Here is a 21,099-nt window from a genome sequence, read left to right on the forward strand (position 1 = left end):
ATACGTTAATATTCAACCTCACTGAAATGTAATATTTATTCAGTATTTTTTCCTTTAACCAAGTCTTCTATGAATCTTAGGCTATAGAATCGTGCTTAGAATTCAAGGACTAGGGTAAAATCTAAATATTTCTACTTTTCCACGGTAGCTTTGCTCTCTAGATCTTGAAAGCAAAGGTCATTTGGTTTATAGTTGACTAATTAACATTTCTTTCTGAACCATTTCATCTTTTTTAATGAAAATGAGTTTATAGATTTTTAAATTTCTAGTCTTCATTTGGATTTCATGACCCAGTTTGTGAAAGTTTAGTTATAAAATCGTTGCACAGAATTGGATCTCTATCAGCAATAGAATGCCTGTATCTTTTCAGTTAAATGAAGGACATGCCAAGTTTAAAATCCTTTACTATACAAGAAAAATAGTCATATCTGTGTTAGTTTTCCCCCATAATTTGAATAAGAAATAAATGAGCATTTGCTAAAGGTAGCCATCAACGTAGAGCATTAGCACTTGAACTTTATCAACTTTTTACTTTTATCCTCAATTTAACTCTTCCTTTTAGGAAGGCAGTTTTTTAACCAGATAGCATTTTCAAAATATGCGTGCTGTCTTTACAGTTAAGAATATTTTGTGGAGCCTTTTCACACATTTTTGAAACTTGGAAGCAGACACTAAAAATGTGTTGATTACATTGGTTTCTGCCAAAATAGTTGAAACATCGTTGAAGAGATTATCTTTGGAAGCAAACATCTTGGCTTGGAAATATTTGCGTGTTTTGACACATTCAGTGTGGAATTTGCTTTTGCCTGAATACAGTGTCAAGCAATGTGAGCAAAAAAATGTAAGGAATAATCGTCAGTCTGGTGCAGTCACTTCCACTCATGTCGGGCAGGCACCATTGTGAACCATGTGTGTGTGTCGGCATCTTGATGAGAGGAAACCAAGGCCCAGTAAACAGTGGGGTCGGGGATGGAACACAGGTCACCACCTTCCACAGCTCTGCAACAACCTTGCTCCCAATGATAAACTTTCACTCTTGAAATAATTATGTTAAAAGAGGTGGAAGCATCTTGAGATCACCTTTTCCAACCTGCTGCTTTCATCCTTGTTAATACCTGAACTCTCTCAATTAGAGTATAAACTGTCGTTTATTTTAACAAAAAAATATGAAGGAATTGAAATTCCCTGGATGATACTCGTGTCTAGCCAGTAGGGATTTGGGTTCTGCAGGGAGAACATTTGACAGCTACCCTTCCCATATCCACTGTGTATCCCTTAAATCAGTTTTTCCTTCTGTAACTGTAAAATGAGCTGGTTCATTGATAGATAAAACTCTTCCTGAAATGCTGTAGGGCGTTGCTATAGATTTGGTGTAGCAGAGGAAAGGGGACTTAGGAGCTCTTGAGTCAGAGGGCTTAAATTTTTTTTTTCAGTTTTATTTTTTTATTGAAATATAGTTGATTTACAATGTGTTAATTTCTGCTGTACAGCAAAGTGATTCAGTTATACATACATTCTTTTTTATATTCTTTTCCATTATGGTTTATCACAGGATATTGAATATAGATCTCTGTGCTACACAGTAGGACCTTGTTGTTTATGCATTCTATACATAAAAGCTTACATCTGCTAATCCCAACTTCGCACTTCATCCTTCCCCCAACCCCCTCCCCCTCGGCAACCACCAGTCTGTTCTCCATGTCTGTGAGTCTGTTTCTGTTTTGTAGATAGGTTCATTTGTGTCCTATTTCAGATTCCACATATAAGTGATATCATATGTTATTTGTCTTTCTCTTTCTGACTTACTTCACTTAGTATGATACTCTCTAGCTGCATCCATGTTACCGCAAATGGCATTATTTTGTTCTTTTTCATTGGTGAGTAGTATTCCACTGTATGTATGTACCACATCTTCTTTATTCATTCATTTGTTGATGGACATTTAGGTTGTTCCCATGTCTTGGCTACTGTGAACAGTGCTGCTGTGAACATAGAGGTGCATATATCTTTTTGAATTATAATTTTATCTGGATATATGCCCAGGAGTGGGATTGCTGGATCATATGGTAATTCTATTTTAGTTTTCTGAGGAACCTCCATACTCTTTTCCACAGTGGCTGCACCAACTTACATTCCCACCAACAGTGTAGAAGAGTTCCCTTTTCTCCACACCCTCTCCAGAATTTGTTATTCGTAGACTTTATTTATTTATTTTTGGTCGCGTTGGGTCTTCGTTGCTGCGCACGGACTTTCTCTAGTTGCGGTGTGTGGGCTTCTCATTGCGGTGGCTTCTCTTGTTGCGGAGCATGAGCTCTAGGCTCACGGACTTCAGTAGTTGTGGCTCACGGGCTCTAGAGCACAGGCTCAATAGTTGTGGCGCACAGCCTAAGTTGCTTCGCGACTTGTGGGATCTTCCCAGACCAGGGCTTAAACCCGTGTCCCCTGCATTGGCAGGCAGATTCTTAACCACTGTGCCACCAGGGAAGTCCCTGTAGACCTTTGAATGATGGTCATTCTGACCGGTGTGAGGTGGTGCCTCATTGTAGTTTTGATTTGCATTTCTCTAATAATTAGCGATGTTGAGCATCTTTTCATGTGCTTATTGGTCATCTGTATGTCTTCTTCGGAGAAACCAGAAGACTTACATTTAATGCAGGTCATACTTTCCATGTCTGTGAACTAGGGTGATTTCTTGTTCTGAGGATTCAATGAAGTAGTATGTGGGAGAAAGACCTAGGAGGTTGCAGGCGCTTTATAACTTCTGTCCCACCACTGTCTTCTGCTCCTGTTGAAAAGAGGACACATGTTGTGACCATCTGTTGTGAAGAGCCCTTCTTTCTTTCCTTGGACATAAGGTATCCTTCTACACCAGCAGAGCTGCCTCATCCCCCAGGGCCATTCTTCTTTTGACCATTTCTTCAGCAGATGTTTAGTGAATACCTATAATGTGTCAGACAGTGTGTTCTCTAATTCTACCATTAGCTTAAAATTCTGTCAATTTCTCGGGACAGAAATAACCCCTGGGAGGGACCAAGTCGTAAAACTAATATGTTTATTTGCAGCTCAGTGCAGATGCATCCAGAGGGCCTATTGCAGCAGCTCTGGAAGAAGAGGAAGGATGTGAATCTAGGGGCAGCTCTGCTGCTCTGTGGTGAGGCTGGCAGTCAAGGACGTGTGTCTAGTCTAGTGAGGGGACCTCTGTGAACCCTGACGCTTTGTTCCTGTGAGAGATCCAGGGGTGGGTCCTCCTCTTAAAATGAGAAGTGTTTTCTGTAGCAGCTGCTTTGCCAGTGTAGAGGCTGGGAAGCTCCAGGGGAAGGGTCTTGACCTAAGGGTTGAGGGGAGCTGAGAGCTACCCCTAACCCTGACCCAACCCGGGTGCAGACATCTCCCCAGCATTGAAGAGTGAGTACCCACTGGGCCTCCTGAGGTAAGATCTGTCTGAGTTGTACGGGTAGATTTCTTTTCTAAATATGAAGGAGAGATTTCACTCTCCTCTTGCAAATTCTGAGTTGGAATTTAGGAGACATAGGTCCATCTCCTCAACCCCTGCCTGCTAGAGTGCTGAGACCCTGGGCCAGTCCCCTCACCTCCTTTGGCCTCAGCTTGTTCACCAGTGAGACCAGGGAGTTGCCAGAGGGCTTTGTGACCTTCCAGTTTGAGTTCCCCGGATTCCTTAATCCTTTACTGTTTTTATAGCCTCTCTAAGTTAAATTTCTCATTTCTCTTAACCTCAGAGACATTGCCTTTCTGGTGTCACATGTCGATTATTTAAATAGTAAATTTGATTAAACTTTCTAACCTTTTCAATAAATTATAGTTATTAAAAAAATTTTTTTAAGTTGCATATTTGCCTTGTATAGGATAAAATACAATAAAAATGTGAATAGTCTCCTAGGGAGTATGTGAGTCAGCTTTGGAAGTTGGCTGTTGGTGTGCCCTCCCCTCCCTGCATGCCAGAACCATGACAACATCCGTAAAAAATCAGGTGTGGCTGTCGCCCAGTCATCTAATGACATTGACTTTACTCAGAGGACTACAGGCTTGCAGCCTCAGCTGACCAGAACCCAGAGGCTGTGGCGATTCCTGCAGCAGGTAGCGATTCCTGCAGCAGGTAGCGGGCCAGTCCGCTGTCAGCTGGGAGTGAAATCAGAGTGAACTCTCAGATGGGGGGTGTTGGCTTGTTTTCTTTCATTGAAAAGGCATTTCAAGGCTATGTCCTGGGTCAAGTTTATGAAATTGTTTTACAGAAATGATTTCGATGACACTTAGGTAATGTGGGGCTCTCACTTTTTTTTTCTTTTTGCGATCCTCAAACCTTTTATTGACAGCAAAACTTCTGACAGTTGAATGTGAGCCACGTGAGGGTGGCGGGCGGGTGCTTGTGAGGCAGGGTGGGAGATGGGCAGAGAGCCCCTGGCAGGGACGCCCCTCCTCCCTTGGGACACTGCGAGGGGCGTGGCTGTGGCTGTCACGGGCTGGGGGAGCATACATAGCACTGTGGGCAGGACTGGGGCAGCAGGAGGGGGAGCGTGGGGTGGCCACCTCAGAAAGACCCACCCAGGCCACGGAGACATCCAGGGACGTGGGGCCACGAGACACAGACATGGGGACACGTGGGGCCAGGAGGACGCAAAAGGGGGTGATGGACGTCTGGAGACACAGAGGCGGACACACCCAGAGAAATGGGGAGTGGTGGGCAGGGCTCTGGAGAGTAATCTCCAGGGCTGGGCTCACCCGCCGGGCACTCCTGGGCGGTGGGGCCCGGGTGTTTGGTGATTATTGCACAGTGAGCTTAATGGGCAGCCATTTAATTTCTAAGATGACAAGGTTTACATGAGAGTCTAAAACTCATTCATACCAAATGAAAACGTGACACGTTTTTCTGATCTTTCCTCCCCGGCTCCCCCCCACCCTCCTCCCTCCTCCCTCCTCCCTCCCTCCCTCTTTCCCTTCCTTCCTCCCCATTCCCTCCTCCCTCCCTCCCTCCCTTCCTTCCTCCCCTTTCCCTCCCCCCTCCCTCCCTCCTTCCCTTCCTTCCTCCCCTTTCCCTCCCCCCTCCCTCCCTCCTTCCCTTCCTTCCTCCCCTTTCCCTCCCCCCTCCCCCCTCCCTCCCTTCCTTCCTCCCCCTTCCCTCCCCCCTCCCTCCCTCCCTTCCTTCCTCCCCCTTCCCTCCCCCCTCCCCTCCTTTCCTCCCCCCTCCCCTCCTTTCCTCCTCCCTTCCTCCCTTCCTTCCTCCCCCCTTCCTTCCCCCCCTTCCCTCCCCCCTCCCTCCCTCCCTTCCTTCCTCCCCCTTCCCTCCCCCCTCACCTCCCTCCCTTCCTCCCTTCCTTCCTCCCCCTTCCTTCCCCCCTCCCCTCCCTCCCTTCCTCCCTTCCTTCCTCCCCCTTCCCTCCCCCCTCCCCTCCCTCCCTTCCTCCCTTCCTTCCTCCCCTTCCCTCCCCCTCCCTCCCTCCCTCCCTTCCTTCCTCCCCCTTCCCTCCCCCCCCTTTCCTCCCCCCCTCCTTTCCTCCCCCCTCCCCTCCTTTCCTCCCCCCTCCCCTCCTTTCCTCCCCCCTCCCCTCCTTTCCTCCCCCCTCCCCTCCTTTCCTCCCCCTTCCCTCTCTGTCTCCCGCCCCTTACTCAGCAGATGGTAAGTGAGCACCTAGTCTGACCATGTTGGGCAGGGTATGGGGAGGATGTTCCAAGGGGAGAAGTAGCCTGAACAGAGGACCCGAGGAGGGAGGGGGTGTATAGTCCACATGGTCTGATGTTCGTATGGTTTGATTGTGGAATAGAAGGAGAATGGCTTGGGTCTGGGCAGAGCAGCCTAGACTGACCTGGATTAATGTGTCTGCAGAGTGAGAGCAGGGCAGACGTGGTGCAGTGCAGCTGGTTAGGAGGCTGTCACTAGTCCCGACACCGAGGCTTAGTTCCAGAGGAAGGGGAAGCTCTCCTGAGCCCGGTATCGTTCTAGGTCTATCATGACTATGTCTTAAAAGATGTTGGTATTGACACTGGAGACTAGAGGCGATGGTCCTGAGTAAAGATAATAGTTGCTTCAGCTCATCGTTGGCCATGGAGAAACGGAAGAAATGGGGCTATAAGACCCTCTTCTCCCTTGAATCAGTCTTGGGGCAGCTCATGCACCCCTGGAGTCAGGTGCTTCCATCTCCCCGGGTTCGTGGGAAATTCGCCTATGAGCAGGTTTGGCAGAACTGCTGCCTCGGCAAGGTCAGGATGGGGAACTGGAGGAGAGACCGATGACCCTGTGCTGTCTCTCAGTGCCTGATCCCCTCCTGTGCCCACCACTTCCTCTGTGACGTTCCACCAACCGTCTAATTGCCTTCTTTCCTGAGAAAACAGAATCATGAGCAAGAACTCCCTCCCTTTTTATCTGGACACCTCTCCTTACTTTTTGTGGAGTGTTTGGGGTGAAAGCCAAGTCTCGACGGGTTGAGGAGTAAAGATAATAAAGATTATAAAACACAGAATGTTTTTTTTTTTTTTTTCCAGTTGCTTTACTGAGAAGAGAGTTGGTGCTAAGTACAGGGGAAACTGGGTTTATGAGGGTTATTTGTTTTTATTTATTTTAGGATGGAAGAGCCTTGGGCATCTTACATACTCAGAGCAAAGACCCAGGTGAGGGCAGGGTCACTGATAGTGAGACCCCCCTCCTCCCAGGAGGTGGAGGATTCACAGGAGGGAAGCAGGTCAGGAGGAAGGACAGTGAGGGCGCTCTTACATGTGTCGCTGTTTTCTCTGTAAAGAAGATGAAAAAGTGATGCCAGACATGGAAAGAAGAGGGGGTAGGGTACGAGTTTTAGGCATTTCGTGAAGAGTTGGCAGAGATGCTGTGAGGGATAGAAAAACCAGCTGTTTAGGACACTGAGAAGAAAAGGCAAGTTTCCTGGAGCCCCTGGCTGAGATGAGAGCTGGGATTCGTGAAGGCAGTGGTCCACATGGTGGTATGGTTTCCACTAGTTCAGGTGTATACTCAGGGCAGGGGTGGAGAAGACATACCGCTGCCTGGATCAGTGTTGAGGTTTGGCTGGGTGGTTGCAAGGTGGGGACGGGGTGAGGGAGTTGAGGATGGTGGTTGAACTGATGGATCATGTGGTGCAAACCGAATGGAGAAGGAGGTAAAGAGAGCAGGGGGCTCAGGGACGGGGCAGAATCAGGCCAGTGGAGGAAAGTGAGATGTTGCTGAGCCTGGTGGTTAGTCCATCTGGAGTTAAGGAGTGAAAGTACTGGAAGAATGGACATTGCTATCAGAAGGTACAGACCTGAAGTGGACTAGGTCGGGTTCAAGGTGACAAGATCCAGGCTGTGGCCACAGGTATGTGTGACCGGCTGACATGGAGGGAAGACAAAGGCCCGTGAGGATGGGGCCCTGGATGCAGACGGGGACAGCCAGCCCGGTGTCAGACCGCTGGGGAGTGTGGGTCATCTTGAGGACAGGAAGAAGGTTGGTGGCACAAGAGTGACCTGCTGTGTGAAGGCAAGGTCTTTGTGCCCGTGGATAATGGCTTGAAAACTACCGGTTTTCACTGGGAGCGTTAGAAACACATGCCCTGCCCGTGGGCCTGGTGGTGTCCAGGACTTGAGTTAACGCAGTGCAGTTGGGGGCACCTGGGTTTCAGTAAAAAGGCAGAAGCGGGGCAGGGTGATGAAGCTGAGGCGGACTTGGTTGCCCGTGGAATAGATACTTCTGGAAAGTTGGGAGTGGAGGCAGTCTGGGTCTGGGAGATGAAGCAGAGGTGAAACGTGGCCCGAGAGGCTCAGTGAGAGGAAGAACTTGCGTTTGGGGGGCAGCAGCAGTGACCCGGATGAGAGGCATGAGGGCTTCCAATCTCAAAAAGGAACTTGGGTCTAAAGTATCTTGTTTGTGTTAGATGCCAGCTGACAGATCGCTGGTGAGAGGCTTGAAGCAGCAAATACTGCTCATGAAGTTGTGGTGGGAGAAGCTGACATTTGTAGTTTTCTATCCGCCAGGCCCTGTGCTGAGATAATGCAGATATTCCTGTCTAAACTTTAGAACTGCTCCAGGAGGAAGATGTTATTATGGCATCATTTAAGTTTTAAAAATGAGGAGAATCTTTTCTTTGCTTTAATTGAAGGATAGTTAATTTCCCATGTGGTGTTGGCTGTAGGTGTACAGCAAAGTGATTCAAGTATACATATATTTATATATATTCTTTTTTAGATTCTTTTCCATTACAGGTTATTACAAGATATTGAATAGAGTTCCCTGTGCTGTACAGTAGATCCTTGTTGTTTATCTCTTTTATATATAGTCGTGTGTATCTCTTACTCCCAAACTCCTAATTTATCCCTTCCCCCCTTTCCCCTTTGGTAACCATGTTTGTTTTCTATGCCTGCGAGTCTCTTTCTGTTTTGTAAATAAGTTCCTTTGTATCATTTTTTTTAGATTCCATACATAAGCTATATCATATATTTGTCTTTCCCTGTCTGACTTACTTCACTTAGTATGATAATCTCTAGGTCCATCCATGTTGAGTAGCTCTGGGTCTTAATCCTCTTAGTCCTTGCAGTTGGGATTTGAAATTGAAACCAACCGTCTCTGCTCTCTGTGTGCCTCCAGGATTCGAAGGGAGGAGCCTTGGTTACTTCCTAGAATCCCACCTGGCCTGACCTTGATGGAAGAGTCAGGCTGTTTTGCTGAATGCACAGATTTTACATTAGGAGTCATGAGTGGCAACCGCAGACTTAACAACGTTTAGCATTTGGTTTATTTTGCTTTTTAATTTTGTTTACACCGTATCATGAAAAGTTTGATAGACTCAGATAGGTAGTGGCTAGTGGTAACAGTATATCTCAAAATGCCTTGATTTCCCTATGGGGTTACTACTCAGTTAATTGCAAATCCCAGGAGAAGCTGAAAGACAAGATGATAGTGGTCTTTGATATGTTAAAGTTTGGTTCATAACATATTTGAAAATACCCTTTAAAACTATAGCTTTTGAATCAGTGTATGCATGTGTAATGGTCTGATACGGTGTGTGTGAGAGTAACGTGCTGAAATATGATTTGGGAACTTTCGGGAACTTATTTAATAAAATATATTATTTTCTCCTGGTTGATGTTTAGCCATATTCAGACCTCTAAACTCTTCTTCCTTAATATCTTTCCCTGGGTGTGCTGGGCAGCGCTGCAACCATTCTGTGGTTGAAATGTTTTGGGAGCCCTTGTTAATAGGCAGTTACCTTTGTGACTGGACTGGTGTGGAACGTTCTTGACCCGGCAGAAACCAGTCCCCGCCTCTGCCCAGCTATCGCCCCTTTCTTCATATAGCTATAAATACCACCCACGTAGCTCCTGCGTTCTTAGGGTTCCCAGAAGCAGCTGATTTTATATATATATATATATATATATATAAAATTTTTTAAAAGTTTTATTGAAGTATAGTTGATTAACAATGTTGTGTTTATTTCTGCTGTACAGCAAAGTGACTCAGTTATACATATATACATTTTTATATATATTCTTTTCCATCATGGTTTATCATAGGATATTGGATATAGTTCCCTGTGCTATTATACAGTAGGACCTTGTTGCTTATATCCGTAGTATATATTCTAATTTGCATCTGCTAATCCCAAACTCCCAGTCCATCCTTCCCCCACCCTCCTCCCCCTTGGCGACCACAAGTCCAAAAGCAGCTGATTTTATGATCTGTAAAGGCTCTTGTGAAATTTTACGTAGAGGTTCAACTTTTCATTTACAGTTTCCTAGATTCGTTTCTCTGAACCTTGTTTTCAGAGATTTCAGTTGGTTTGAGGCAACAAATTTGAAAACTTTTATCTTTTACTCCTTTTCCTAAGAGAATTGGGAGAATAATAAAGCCAAGTATTTGCTTCTCCCTTTGTCAAAAAAAAAGAATAACCACAGCAATAAAATAACCAACAACTTGAAAGTGTACTTACTGTGTGCCAGGCATTACTCTGTGTCCATGTTGTTGAATTTGCACAACACAGTGTAATGACTGTTATCATCCTTGTTTTACAAGTGAGAGAACGATCTTAAAGCAGATAAGTAACTTGAACATGTAGGTGGTAGAGATGGGATTTGAACTCCTGGGATGTGCTGGAAAGGCTCGCCAGCATGATTTTAGGGCAGAATGTCAGCTGGAAGTTGGGCGATGTTTCTGCTCTTTTTTTCCCCCATGTTTTAAAAAAAAGATTACCAAAGGGTAGAGGCGGGGGGAAGGATAAATGAGGAATTCGGGATTAATAGATATACACTACTATATATAAAAGAGATAACCAACAAGGACCTACCTTATAGCACAGGGAACTGTACTCACTATCTTATAATAATCTATAAGGGAAAAGAATCTGGAAAAGAATATATAAATATGTAACTGAATCACTTTGCTGTACACCTGAAACTAACACAGCCTTGTAAATCAACTATACTTCAATAAAATGAAAACAAAAACAAACAAACAAAAAGAAAATCCTTCCCATATATCCTATATAACATGTTCATGCACACAGTTCTTTCCTATGCTGTGGAGATGAGCACAGATTCCTAGGAAAGATGACTAAATTGAGATACTGCTGCACTTTCAAATACTGGCCCGGTGTGGGGAGCCTTGCTCTGGCTGTGTCTGGGTGTGAGCTGCCTGGCACGGCTGCCTCACCCAGTACCGGATGGAGAGAGGTGTGTGGGCCTACATCCCTTCCACGGGGTGCTGGCAGAGCTGGTAGGCCTAGGGTGGGCTTAGCTGCCACGTGTTCCTGCCCCGGGTCCCTGGGTTGGCCTCTAGTCCTCTGGCTTCTGGGGCAGCGGTAGGAATAAAGGGCTTTCTGTTTGCACCTAGCATTGCCCAGTGTAAAAGGCTTTCTTTGTTTTATTTTATTTTTTTAAATGTTATTGAAGTATAGTTGGTTGACAGTGTCATGTTAATTTCTGCTGTAGAGCAAAGTGACTCAGTTATTATACATATATATTCTTTTTCATATTTTTTATTATGGTTTATCACAGGATATTGAATATAGTTCCCTGTGCTATACAGTAGGACCTTGTTGTTGTTCCATTCTATGTATAATAGTTTGCATCTGCTAATTCCAAACTCCCAGTCCATCCTTCCCCCATGCCCCCCTCCCCTTGGCCACCACAAGTCTGTCCTCTATGTCTTTGAGTCTCTTACTGTTTCGTAGATAAGTTCATTTGTGCCATATTTTAGACTCCACATATAAGTGATATCATATGGTACTTGTCTTTCTCTGTCTGACTTAATTCGCTTAGTATGATAATCTCTAGGTCCATCCATATTGCTGCAAATGGCATTATTTCATTCTTTTTTACAGCTGAGTAATATTCCACTGTGTGTGTGTGTGTGTGTGTGTGTGTGTGTGTGTGTGTGTGTGTGTATGTATGTATGCATGCCACATCTTCTTTATCCATTCATCTTTCTAGGCTAAGGGCTATCTTTGGTCTGGGTTTTCTACTTTCAGTTGCCTGACTGCCTGTTTGGAGCTTTGCCTTCTGTGTTCTTTTTACAGTGTCTTAGCCTCTCAGAGTTTAGACTGAAAAGAGTCTTGAACATTATCTGCTTCTGCCTCCTTCCTCCTCATAGATGAGGATGTTGGCTCATGGATGTGAAATGACGGGTTCAAAGCTATGGGACTAGCGGCCAGGACTGGGGCCAGTGTCATGACTTCAGGGATTTTCTTCCTGGTGCAGGATGACTTGCCCCCTCTCCGTTTTGCTTCCCATCTGACCCTGGCTGGCCTCCTGTCCTCTTGATCCCCTGGCTTTGCTCCTGCACTGGCTGAAGGAACAGTTTGCTGGTGTTACTGCCAGTTTGGAAATCACTATGTGACCCCTGCCGAAGTCACTTGGTGCCTTAATATGTCATTATCAGCAGGTTAATAAGTAGTACCCTTATCAAAGGGCGACTTGCAGATGTAAATCGTGTGAAATGGGGACCTGTTTTATTATTGTTTAATGGAAGAGACTTTTAAAAATTAATGAAAACAAAGTATAGGGAAAATGATTTGATAAAAGTTTCCCACTGAGTAAGCTGAATGAGGATTCATGAGAAAATTAGAGAGACCTCAAGCCAAATTGTTATGTAATGTGGTTAATTGGAGAGGGTGCTGTTTTCCTTTTCTGTTCTTTACACAGAATACCTGTTGGATCAAGTTTTTCTCTGCAGGTAGTAACGTAGATTAATTTGTAGATTCTGCTTTGATCCATTTGAACTTGATAAAACATGTGCTTAAGTTGTTTGAACAGATCTGATTAGTAAAGTGGAATGGAGAATTTTCAACATTGAGACGTTTTGGAATGAAAAAAAATGAGATGCTTGGGTTAAATCCGACTTTTGCATCTGTTAACCTCTTTGAAACTCAGTTTCCCTATATGTAAAATGGGAAAAATATACTCCTCTTACAAGTGAGAGTTAGGAGGATTAAGTGAAACAGCACTTGTAAAGTGCTTGGCACATAGTACTTTCTTAATCTGTGTTAGTTTCCTTCCTTCCTAATGGTTTAATATTTTCTGTTCCATTTAGATATCTGATATCCATGTTACTGGTGAGTCAGAAGACATGTCTGCAAAAGAGAGATTGTTACTGTGGACACAGCAGGCCACAGAGGGTTATGTGGGGATTCGGTGTGAAAATTTCACCACCTGCTGGAGAGATGGAAAACTATTTAATGCCATCATTCATAAATACAGGTATGGAATTTGTTGGTTTTTTTCCCCCTTTGACAAATCTGAGAAGTGTTTCTTTCATTTCCAAATTTTAAAATAACCTTTTATTATTAGACAAGCACTGAATGTGTATGGCAGAACATTAGCAATACAAACAAGTGAAAAAAATCACATTTCCACACCCAGAGATCGTCACTCAGATACACATGTGTGTGTCTTTGGATTTTTGTCAGTGTCTTAGTGGAGAGTAAGCTCTGATACGTAGAATCTAGGTGGAGGACCAAGATTGTGTATGTAGAGAACTGATGATTAGTGAGGTCAAGGTTCAGACTAAGCCTCACAAGTTTCCATATCATAGCCTCCTCATCTGGTTACTCTAGTGAGTAGCTGGATTTAATGATGGCCTACTTCAGGGCGGTAAACAGTTTCCCGGTGAGAATCGTTAACCCCAAGATCTGAGTTAACACTGACATAGCACCTACTAAGTGCCAGGTGCTGTCCTAAGCAGTTTACATATGTTCATTCACTCAGGCCACACAGCATCCCTAAGGGAATCTTGTCCTCCCTGAGTTACAGACAGAAACTAAGACCAGAGTAAATACTTGCTTCAGGTCACAAAACCATCGAGTGTCGAGCTTGGGATTCAAACCCAGGTACTTGCCTGTGGAGTCCACACTCCTATTGCCTTACAAGAAATGAAATCCCTGGAAATTCTTTATTGAAAATGGTGTATTGATCTCCGTTATTTTTCTTAGTTTTGCAAGGATTATGTCATGTCGTTGAAGAACTGAGTATCTTCTTAAATAGAGTAACTCACTAAACTGACAAACTTATTTGATTGCAATAAAAATAATAATTAGGCAGAATAGTTCATATTTCGATAACTTTCTGCATGTGAGGCATTCTGTTAAATGCTTTCCTTATGTTATCTCACTCATCTCCCAGAGTCCCATAAAGCAGGAGCTGCTGTCACCCACTTTTATAGATGGGGAACTTCAGGTTAGCCAGGGTCGCACTGCCACCAGGTTGCAGAGCTAGGTTCTCACCCAGTCTGTTTGCCTGGAACCCCATCTCTCCCTTTCTCTTTCTTCCTTTCCTTTCTCTCTCCTTTCTCCCCACTCTTTTTTATTTTGGAGACTTTGACGTCTATAGAACTGTACTGAGTCTCCCATGGGTCCACACCCAAGAGTCCCCTTTAAATGCTGTCATAGTCTGCTTCCTTTACGGCACAACATTTCAATAGAGGTAGGTGTAGATTGCTGAGTTAAAAAGAAAAACCTGTGCTTGCCCAGAGTAAAGTGCCAGCTCTCCCTGAGAGACACGGTGCCAAGAGGGTCTCATGGTCACAGACACAGTGCGATGATCACACTGTGTCCCGTGTGACTTGGAACACAGGCCGTTGGAAGTCTCACCTGTTCTGTACCTGGGGTGGAAAGGTCTTCTTAGCCTTTGAATGACAGTGTTTGGATTGTTACACCAAAGGATGTGTGTCACCATGCATTTTAAGGAAGTTTTTTAGCTTAGAAGCAAAACATTTAGAAGCCAGCTATTCTTCCAAAATAATTGACTTTTAAAAACAACTGGTCTCCAGGCACTGTCTCTTCAATACTTAGGAAGGATTTTGAGTACCAATTGGTATATACCTGCTGTGCGTTTTTATACTTAAATAAGTCACTGCTGTGTCAAAGATCCTAAAATTTCCTGTTTAATGTTACAGAGCTCATGTTGCTTTAGGAGAAGCTTTGGATCTTGTGAAAGTGATTTGTTTTGAACTTTTATTTTGACAGAGTGATCATTTTAGAACATTGCTTAGCTTTAACTTTTTTTTTTTAATGGAAGTACAGTTGATTAACAATGTTGTGTTAGTTTTAGGAGTACAGAAAAGTGATTCAGCTGCATATGTATCTATTCTTTTTCAGATTCTTTTCCCTTATAGGGAAAAGAAATATTATGAAATGTTGTGTAGAATTTTGTGTACTGTCTATTTTGTATATAGTAGTATGTTTAGCTTTAACTTTGAACTTGGATTTCCTAGTGTGCTTTGTTTTCCCTTGTTGGAGTTCATGGTAAAAATACTGAATATCAGGTTTAAATACTTTGAAGATTTCTTTGTTGCTGAAGTTTTGTTAAGTTACCCTATGCCTAGAATTACTGTGGTTTCTTTTACTGGAAGAAATCTTTCATCTGTAGAACTGTATCTTTTGTAAGTCCTTGGGCCTTTCTTTTTACTTAAAAAACAAATGAGTACTTTTTTTTCCTAGTATGTGTAAGAATTAAGCAGGTGGCATTGAGCTCCACGTGGTTTTCTTTGTTGAGAGCCTTGATTTACTCTAGAAACAAAGGAGACAAAGTTATGAACAATTATGAAGTCACTGTTAGCAGATTTTTGGCTGTTGGGCAGTACTAATCACATTTAGAAAACAGTGTTTTACTTAACAGTTGTTTTTACTTGATAATTATTCTCTTAAATTTTGTAATGTATTTATTTGGATTCGCTCTGGAAACATACCCACTTCATTGGGCTTTTTGGATTTTTTCAGATAAAAAGTTTTATTATTTATATGAATTTTACTTGACTTCTGTAATAAAAATAGTCTGAGGTGGCACATGGGTTTGGTTTCTACTCAGATGCCAAGTCTAACCATATAGAATACTTTGTTGAGAAGGCCCTTAAGAGGGAAGGAGGGCTTCACAGGAAACAACCTTGTGATTGGGGAAGTGGATGGGAAGAGGGTTATGGTACCCCGATGTGAGAAGGTCACCTGCAGTAGATAGAAGGCGAAAGATTTCTCTAGAGATGAGAAGGAAAATAGTGTTTATCATATAAGAGTAAACCAGTATTATTTGTAATAACTGATTTAGTAAGGTTTTTGTGTACAGTTGTCCCCTGGTATCTGCCGGGGTGGGGGTTGGCTTTAGGACCCCTGCAGATAACAAAATCTGTGGATGCTCAAGTCCCCTATGTAGCATGGTGTAGTGTTTGCATATAACCTCACACATCCTCCGTATACTTTAAATCATCTCTAGGTTACTTCTAATACCTAATACAATGGAAATGCTATGTATATAGTTGCCAGCACACAGCAGATTCAAGTTTTGCTTTTTGGAACTTTCTGGAATTTTTTTTCAAATATTTTTGATCTGTGGTTAGTTGAATTTCAGGATGAGGAAACCATAGATACAGAGGGCCAACTGCACTTAGTATCTTCTAAGATGTAGAATTAAGATCTGAAATGGGAAGGTAATAGCATCCTTCAGATTCTGTATTGATGTGAATGCTGTCAACAGTTGTGAGTCAAGCACATTAATTTGGATTGTCTAGCATATTTCTGTTAGTGTCCCCCCATAGATTATGACTTTTGAAAGTGGAGAGCGTGTTTGTTAACCCCAGTAAACAGCACTTTACTAACAGTTTACTAACTTTTATTCTAAAAGTTCCATAGAAGCTTAATTTTCTAAAATTCTGTTTTTCGAAAGAACTATTATATGAAATAAAAATGAAGAGAAATTTTCATAAAACTGATTTATAGATGTTAGGCACTAAGAATGTTCCATGGAGGTGAAAAGAAAGTAACTGTCACATAGCAGGTACCCAGGAAATAGATGCAGGATGTTGAACAGGTATTAGTTCCTTTCCTGCCTGTTTTTAATATATGGTAGCTTCTAAAATTATCACAGTCCTGTGAAATAGATGGCACTATGGCCATTGTTATCAATTTGTTAAATTATTAAACTGAGGCTCAAAAGGTAACTCATATGCTCCATATCACATACACTTTCAAATAATGGACGTGATTGCTCTGGATTCTCAAGTCCTCGTATACTTCCGTGTAAATACTTAGGTAATTTCCGGTAGGCAGACATATCAAGAAATGGAACTTTTGGCCAGAGAAGCTGTGGCTGAGGGTCTTCTCTGGAATGAAGAATGCTGACATCTTCCATTTATTGGGGGTTTTAGTTCTATAAAGAGCTCAAAGATATTGATATGTGTATCCCTTGAGGCAGAACCAGGACCCTGCCCCAGGGCTGGTCCTCTTTTGTCTCTGCATCCCCCTCCCTTCCCTGATTGGCAGCTGTTCGAATCTGCCCTTTGGGACTCAGGGAAGATCAGGGAGGCTGGAGTCTTGTTCCCTACAGACAAGAGGTGGGGGACAGAAAGGCTTCCATGCCCAGGAGCCCCACAGGGTCCTGCTTGGTTTCAATAGTAAGGATGATAAAGTAATATGATTTAGTAGAAGAGATTACAAGGAATGGTTCTACGGGTTCTATTTAAATAGGTCACTGATAAATACATTGTTTTTATATTACTTCTGTCTTTGGAAATTCTGTTCCTAATTCCTTCTAGGCACGTTCCTTTGTTATACTCAGTTTTCCATGCAGAGGGTTCAAATAATAAAAATACCATATATCGGTACTAGTTTCTGCTTGTTTTGTTTATATAGTTTAAATTTTCTTTAAAGCATATTAAAACCTTTTCACCAAAAACCACAACTGGTAAGACATCTTAGGTCAATAAACCTCACTGTTGCTCTTCACCTGACTTTTCATTTGAAAGAATAACAAAGCAGACTTGGATTTGATGGACTTAGATGACAAGGATGTCACAAGAGCATCTGATGAGTAAGGAGCTTAAAAGCGAGAGAGGATGAAGTAGAATTAACTGAGAGCCAACAGCCAGGGGACTCTAGGAGTATCCTCTAGACACCAGTCGATTGGTAAGTCACCAGGAGTTCAGACAGACACAGAGGAGTGAAATTCCTGAGAGTAGCACACGTTTTTTAGAGGCAGGTGTTAACAGTAGAGGGTTCAACTGAGATCTCTGTGCTCTCGAGTATGCTCATACAGACAGGAAAATGGACTTTTTTCCTTTCTGAGAAATACAGCTCTGATTTCCAGCTTGAATTCAGCCCCCAACTTGTCTGACTTTATCAGTCCCTGCCCTGGAACACTGATGAAAGCCAAGTTTCAACTCAGCAGCGCCCAGCATCACTCAGCGTGAAAACATTTCTGTCCGACAGGCAGAGACAAGAATGGGTACCCACGGGCCAGAACAGAGAGCACAGACTGTGCAGTGGGGCCAGGTGAGCCTCAGGTGGCCACACGTCAAGATACTAATAAGTATGTCAGGACTGAAATGCTGGGGGTGTTTTGTAGAGAAATTATTTCAGCTCACTAGTTTCTGCTTGTCCTATTCTTGTTGTTAATTTATCCCATTCGTTTATTTAACTCTCCTTTTCAAGCCCCTGGCATTCTTTTCACAAGCATGTTTTAAATCTGTTACCCAAGTAAGACAACATTTTTGGAACAGGTTGTGTTTTAGAAGCATGCCATTTAAATACTTTCTAATTAGGCAGCCGGGAATTTTTCACTTCTCTGAGTGTGCAGTTGGGTAGCAATGATTTTGTTCATTGTCTTCATTTGGAATTAGAATTTAATGGGACCATCCTGCGGCATTCTATTAAATCTTTAAAGACGCTGTAACTGGGAAGGTTAGGATGTGAGGCCATGGTCAGAGTCATCTTTAATAGGACCTGGAGGCTGTGATTCAGCCTCATACCTGGATTCAGTCACACCTTACAAGCTATACTGGATTGGACTGGTTTAATACTGGGAGGAGGCCCTTTAGGGTTTGAATTGTTCCCATAGGAAGTTGGATTAGTGTTGACTGGAGGTTTCGTCTCTCTCAGAACCTGGTCTACCCTCAGGCTACAGAACCCAGAGGTACAGTGTGTGTGTGTGTGTGTGTGTGTGTGTGTACACAGGTAAGGTTTGTATGGCCATGGGCTAGACACAGACAGAGCCTTGATGGTTGTTCATTTCTTTTAAAGTCACAAACATTTCAGTTTGTGAGGCAAAATCAAATTGCTTATTTACCTTACCAAATAAACTTAAAACACTTGAACTCTGAGGGCATACGTGGGTGACTTGTAAGCATTATCACATTTTAAAATCCGTAGGGAGCTCACATGCATGGCTGGTAATGCATCTGTATCCACGAGAGGCGTGTGAGTTAGTGTTCATATCCAGTGACTGTTTTTAGTATTCTGTGTATTTTTGCATGCACTTTTGGGACTACAGTTTAGCATGTAAATATTTAGAAGAAATATCTGCTTATATTACCTTCTTTTTGTGTTTCTGGCCCTCTTGCCCCGATTAATTTACAGAAATTCTCTATCATACTAAGCCTTCCATTATTCTATGAAACATTTCCTTGTAGATAGGAAGGCATAGCTCCAGTTCTCCTAGTTGCATTTTTTAGTCAGAAACTTAAAAAGTGACCCAGGCATAACAGGAAGATGGCTCACCTGGCCAGCCTCACCATGAAAGTTTGATAAATTTTGTAGCAGTTTCCACACTAGGCATTCCTTGCCACAGTCCTACTTTTTCTTATATCTGTGCTGGAAAACAAAAGCAAAAGCAACCAATAACAGCAACCAAAAAGCAAACATTAGCATCATAAAACATTCCAATAGAATAAGAGGCTATGCATTGAAATGTGATTTCTTTCTCCAGATTATCAGACCCTTACCCCAGAGGCAACTATTAAGTTTCTTTTCTATTCTTCCAGAAATTGTCTATGCATATACAAACACCTGTTTTTCTTTTTGGCAGGGCTGTGGTGGTAATCTGTTTTACTGAGGTATAATTTACATTACCACCTAATCTTTAATATGTTTATAATCTTTGCTAAAACACAAATGAAAGAATAGCATGTGTTATTTCACATTTTTCCTTTTTCCCCTTAATTTATTTTTGCACATTTTTTTATATCAGCAAAAATAGCTTTACCTTATTCTTTTAAATGCGCATAGTATTCTTTTGTATGGATGTAACAGAATTTATTTAATGATGCTTATTCATGGACATTATATTTTTTGCTATTAAAAAATACTGTACTGAACTTTGTATGTGTCCCTCTGCAGATGTATGAATGCATCTGTAGGATAAGGTCCTGGAAGTAGGATTTGTGGGTCATTTAAAATGTTAAGACTTATGTCTGAATTGTCTACTGAAAGAGTTGCATTGATCTATACCCCTTCTGTAGGGTTTCCCCTACATGCTGCCTTTGAGAAAGAAACGTTTCCTTATTCATTGCATTCTAGCAGATCTAAACCCCTTTAATTTTAAATTCTTCTTTTAAAATTTACCCCTTTATTCATAAGTTAATTTTCTTCAGCTTTTAAACTTTGTGCCAGAGCTGAAAGGGCAGGTCTGCCTGTCCCTCTGTTTGGTGTACAAACTGTTAGTCTAAACATGTATGTGTGTTAAGAATTTAAGGGTAAAAATGACCAAATAAGTGGGCACATTTCTGAGTGCTGTGATCATTTAAGAAGTTAGAATACTAGTGGGGAGGGAGGCCGGTGTCTTGAGATAACGGATGAGAACGTGCCTGTCACGCCAGATTTAGGAAGCATGTAATAAATGTCAGTTTCCTTCCCTCCCTCCAGGCTGCTGCTGACCCACTAATAACAGGGCTGTGACTAGGAGGCTGGGGAGAAGATGGGCTTTGATTAAAGACTCCCCTTACTGCGAACCTGATGCATTCTTCCTTCATCAGCTTCCCCTCAGCATTCTCTGACCTTCTCCTACCCTGAGATTTCTCTTGCAGTGCAGGACCAGTGACTGTGTGCTCTCCATCTCTTGTTCTCTGATAGGTCCCTCTGTTTTGTTGCAGCACCTCTTTTATTTTGGCTCATTGATAGATTCATATTCTCATGTTATTCTCTGAAAGAAGTAGTTTAATATTTTCTCCCAGAGTAAATAAGTTGATTCATCCCCCCCCACACCCCTTTCTTTTGTGGGGGAGGGTGGTATCTAGCCCCTAGATGTACTTCCAATTTACTCTCGTAAGGTCACTTAAATATAGGAACTGAAGAAGTTACGCTGTCAAAATCAATACTATTCTCTGTGTTTAGTAAAGTCTGTGAGCTGTTATGGGGTTAATTGTTCTTTGTGAAGAAGTGAGAGTTATAATTCATTAGGTATCTTCTAATGTCTCGCATTAGATTCTAATCTTGAAATCCTAACAAAGCTTGCTGTGAATTATAGTGTGTCTTTTCTGTTTTTTAAAATGTCTTTTTTATACTCGACTGGGGCATAGTTGATTAACAATGTGTTCGTTTCAGGTGTACAGCAAAGTGATTCAGTTACACATATACGTGTTTCTGTTCTTTATAGCGTTTCTCATTCTTTGCTTTCTGCCTTGTTGGTAGGAGAGAGTCACTTTGGAGGGAAAAAAAAAGAATATTGGAAGTAAATTCATACATCTTCTTTTGAGAAAAGGGAAAGTTACTTTTATAGCTTGTTGCTACCTTGGAGCTCTTGTCTTTGTTTCTTCAACAATATGTACCCAAATATGAGCATAAAGGACTGTCTATACCCAGTTACTCAACTGTGGGTGGGTCTCCTGCACATTTGTTGTTGTTTGCTGGG

The 21,099-nt window shown here is 42.5% G+C and overlaps 1 protein-coding gene across 40 annotated transcripts in view; it reads left to right on the forward strand.

Moving 5' to 3' along the window:
* Positions 1 to 21,099, forward strand: part of DST (dystonin) — a 503,614-nt gene that overhangs the window by 279,668 nt on the left and 202,847 nt on the right. For all 40 annotated transcript variants that reach the window (XM_059077098.2, XM_067005926.1, XM_067005928.1 and 37 more), the window contains one exon: positions 12,524 to 12,690. In XM_059077098.2, the coding sequence (XP_058933081.1) occupies positions 12,524 to 12,690 (167 nt within the window). The remainder of the gene's footprint in view (positions 1 to 12,523; positions 12,691 to 21,099) is intronic.

The sequence above is a fragment of the Kogia breviceps genome, chromosome 10 (genome assembly GCF_026419965.1).
Source record: "Kogia breviceps isolate mKogBre1 chromosome 10, mKogBre1 haplotype 1, whole genome shotgun sequence".
In the NCBI taxonomy this organism is placed as follows: Eukaryota; Metazoa; Chordata; class Mammalia; order Artiodactyla; family Physeteridae; genus Kogia; species Kogia breviceps.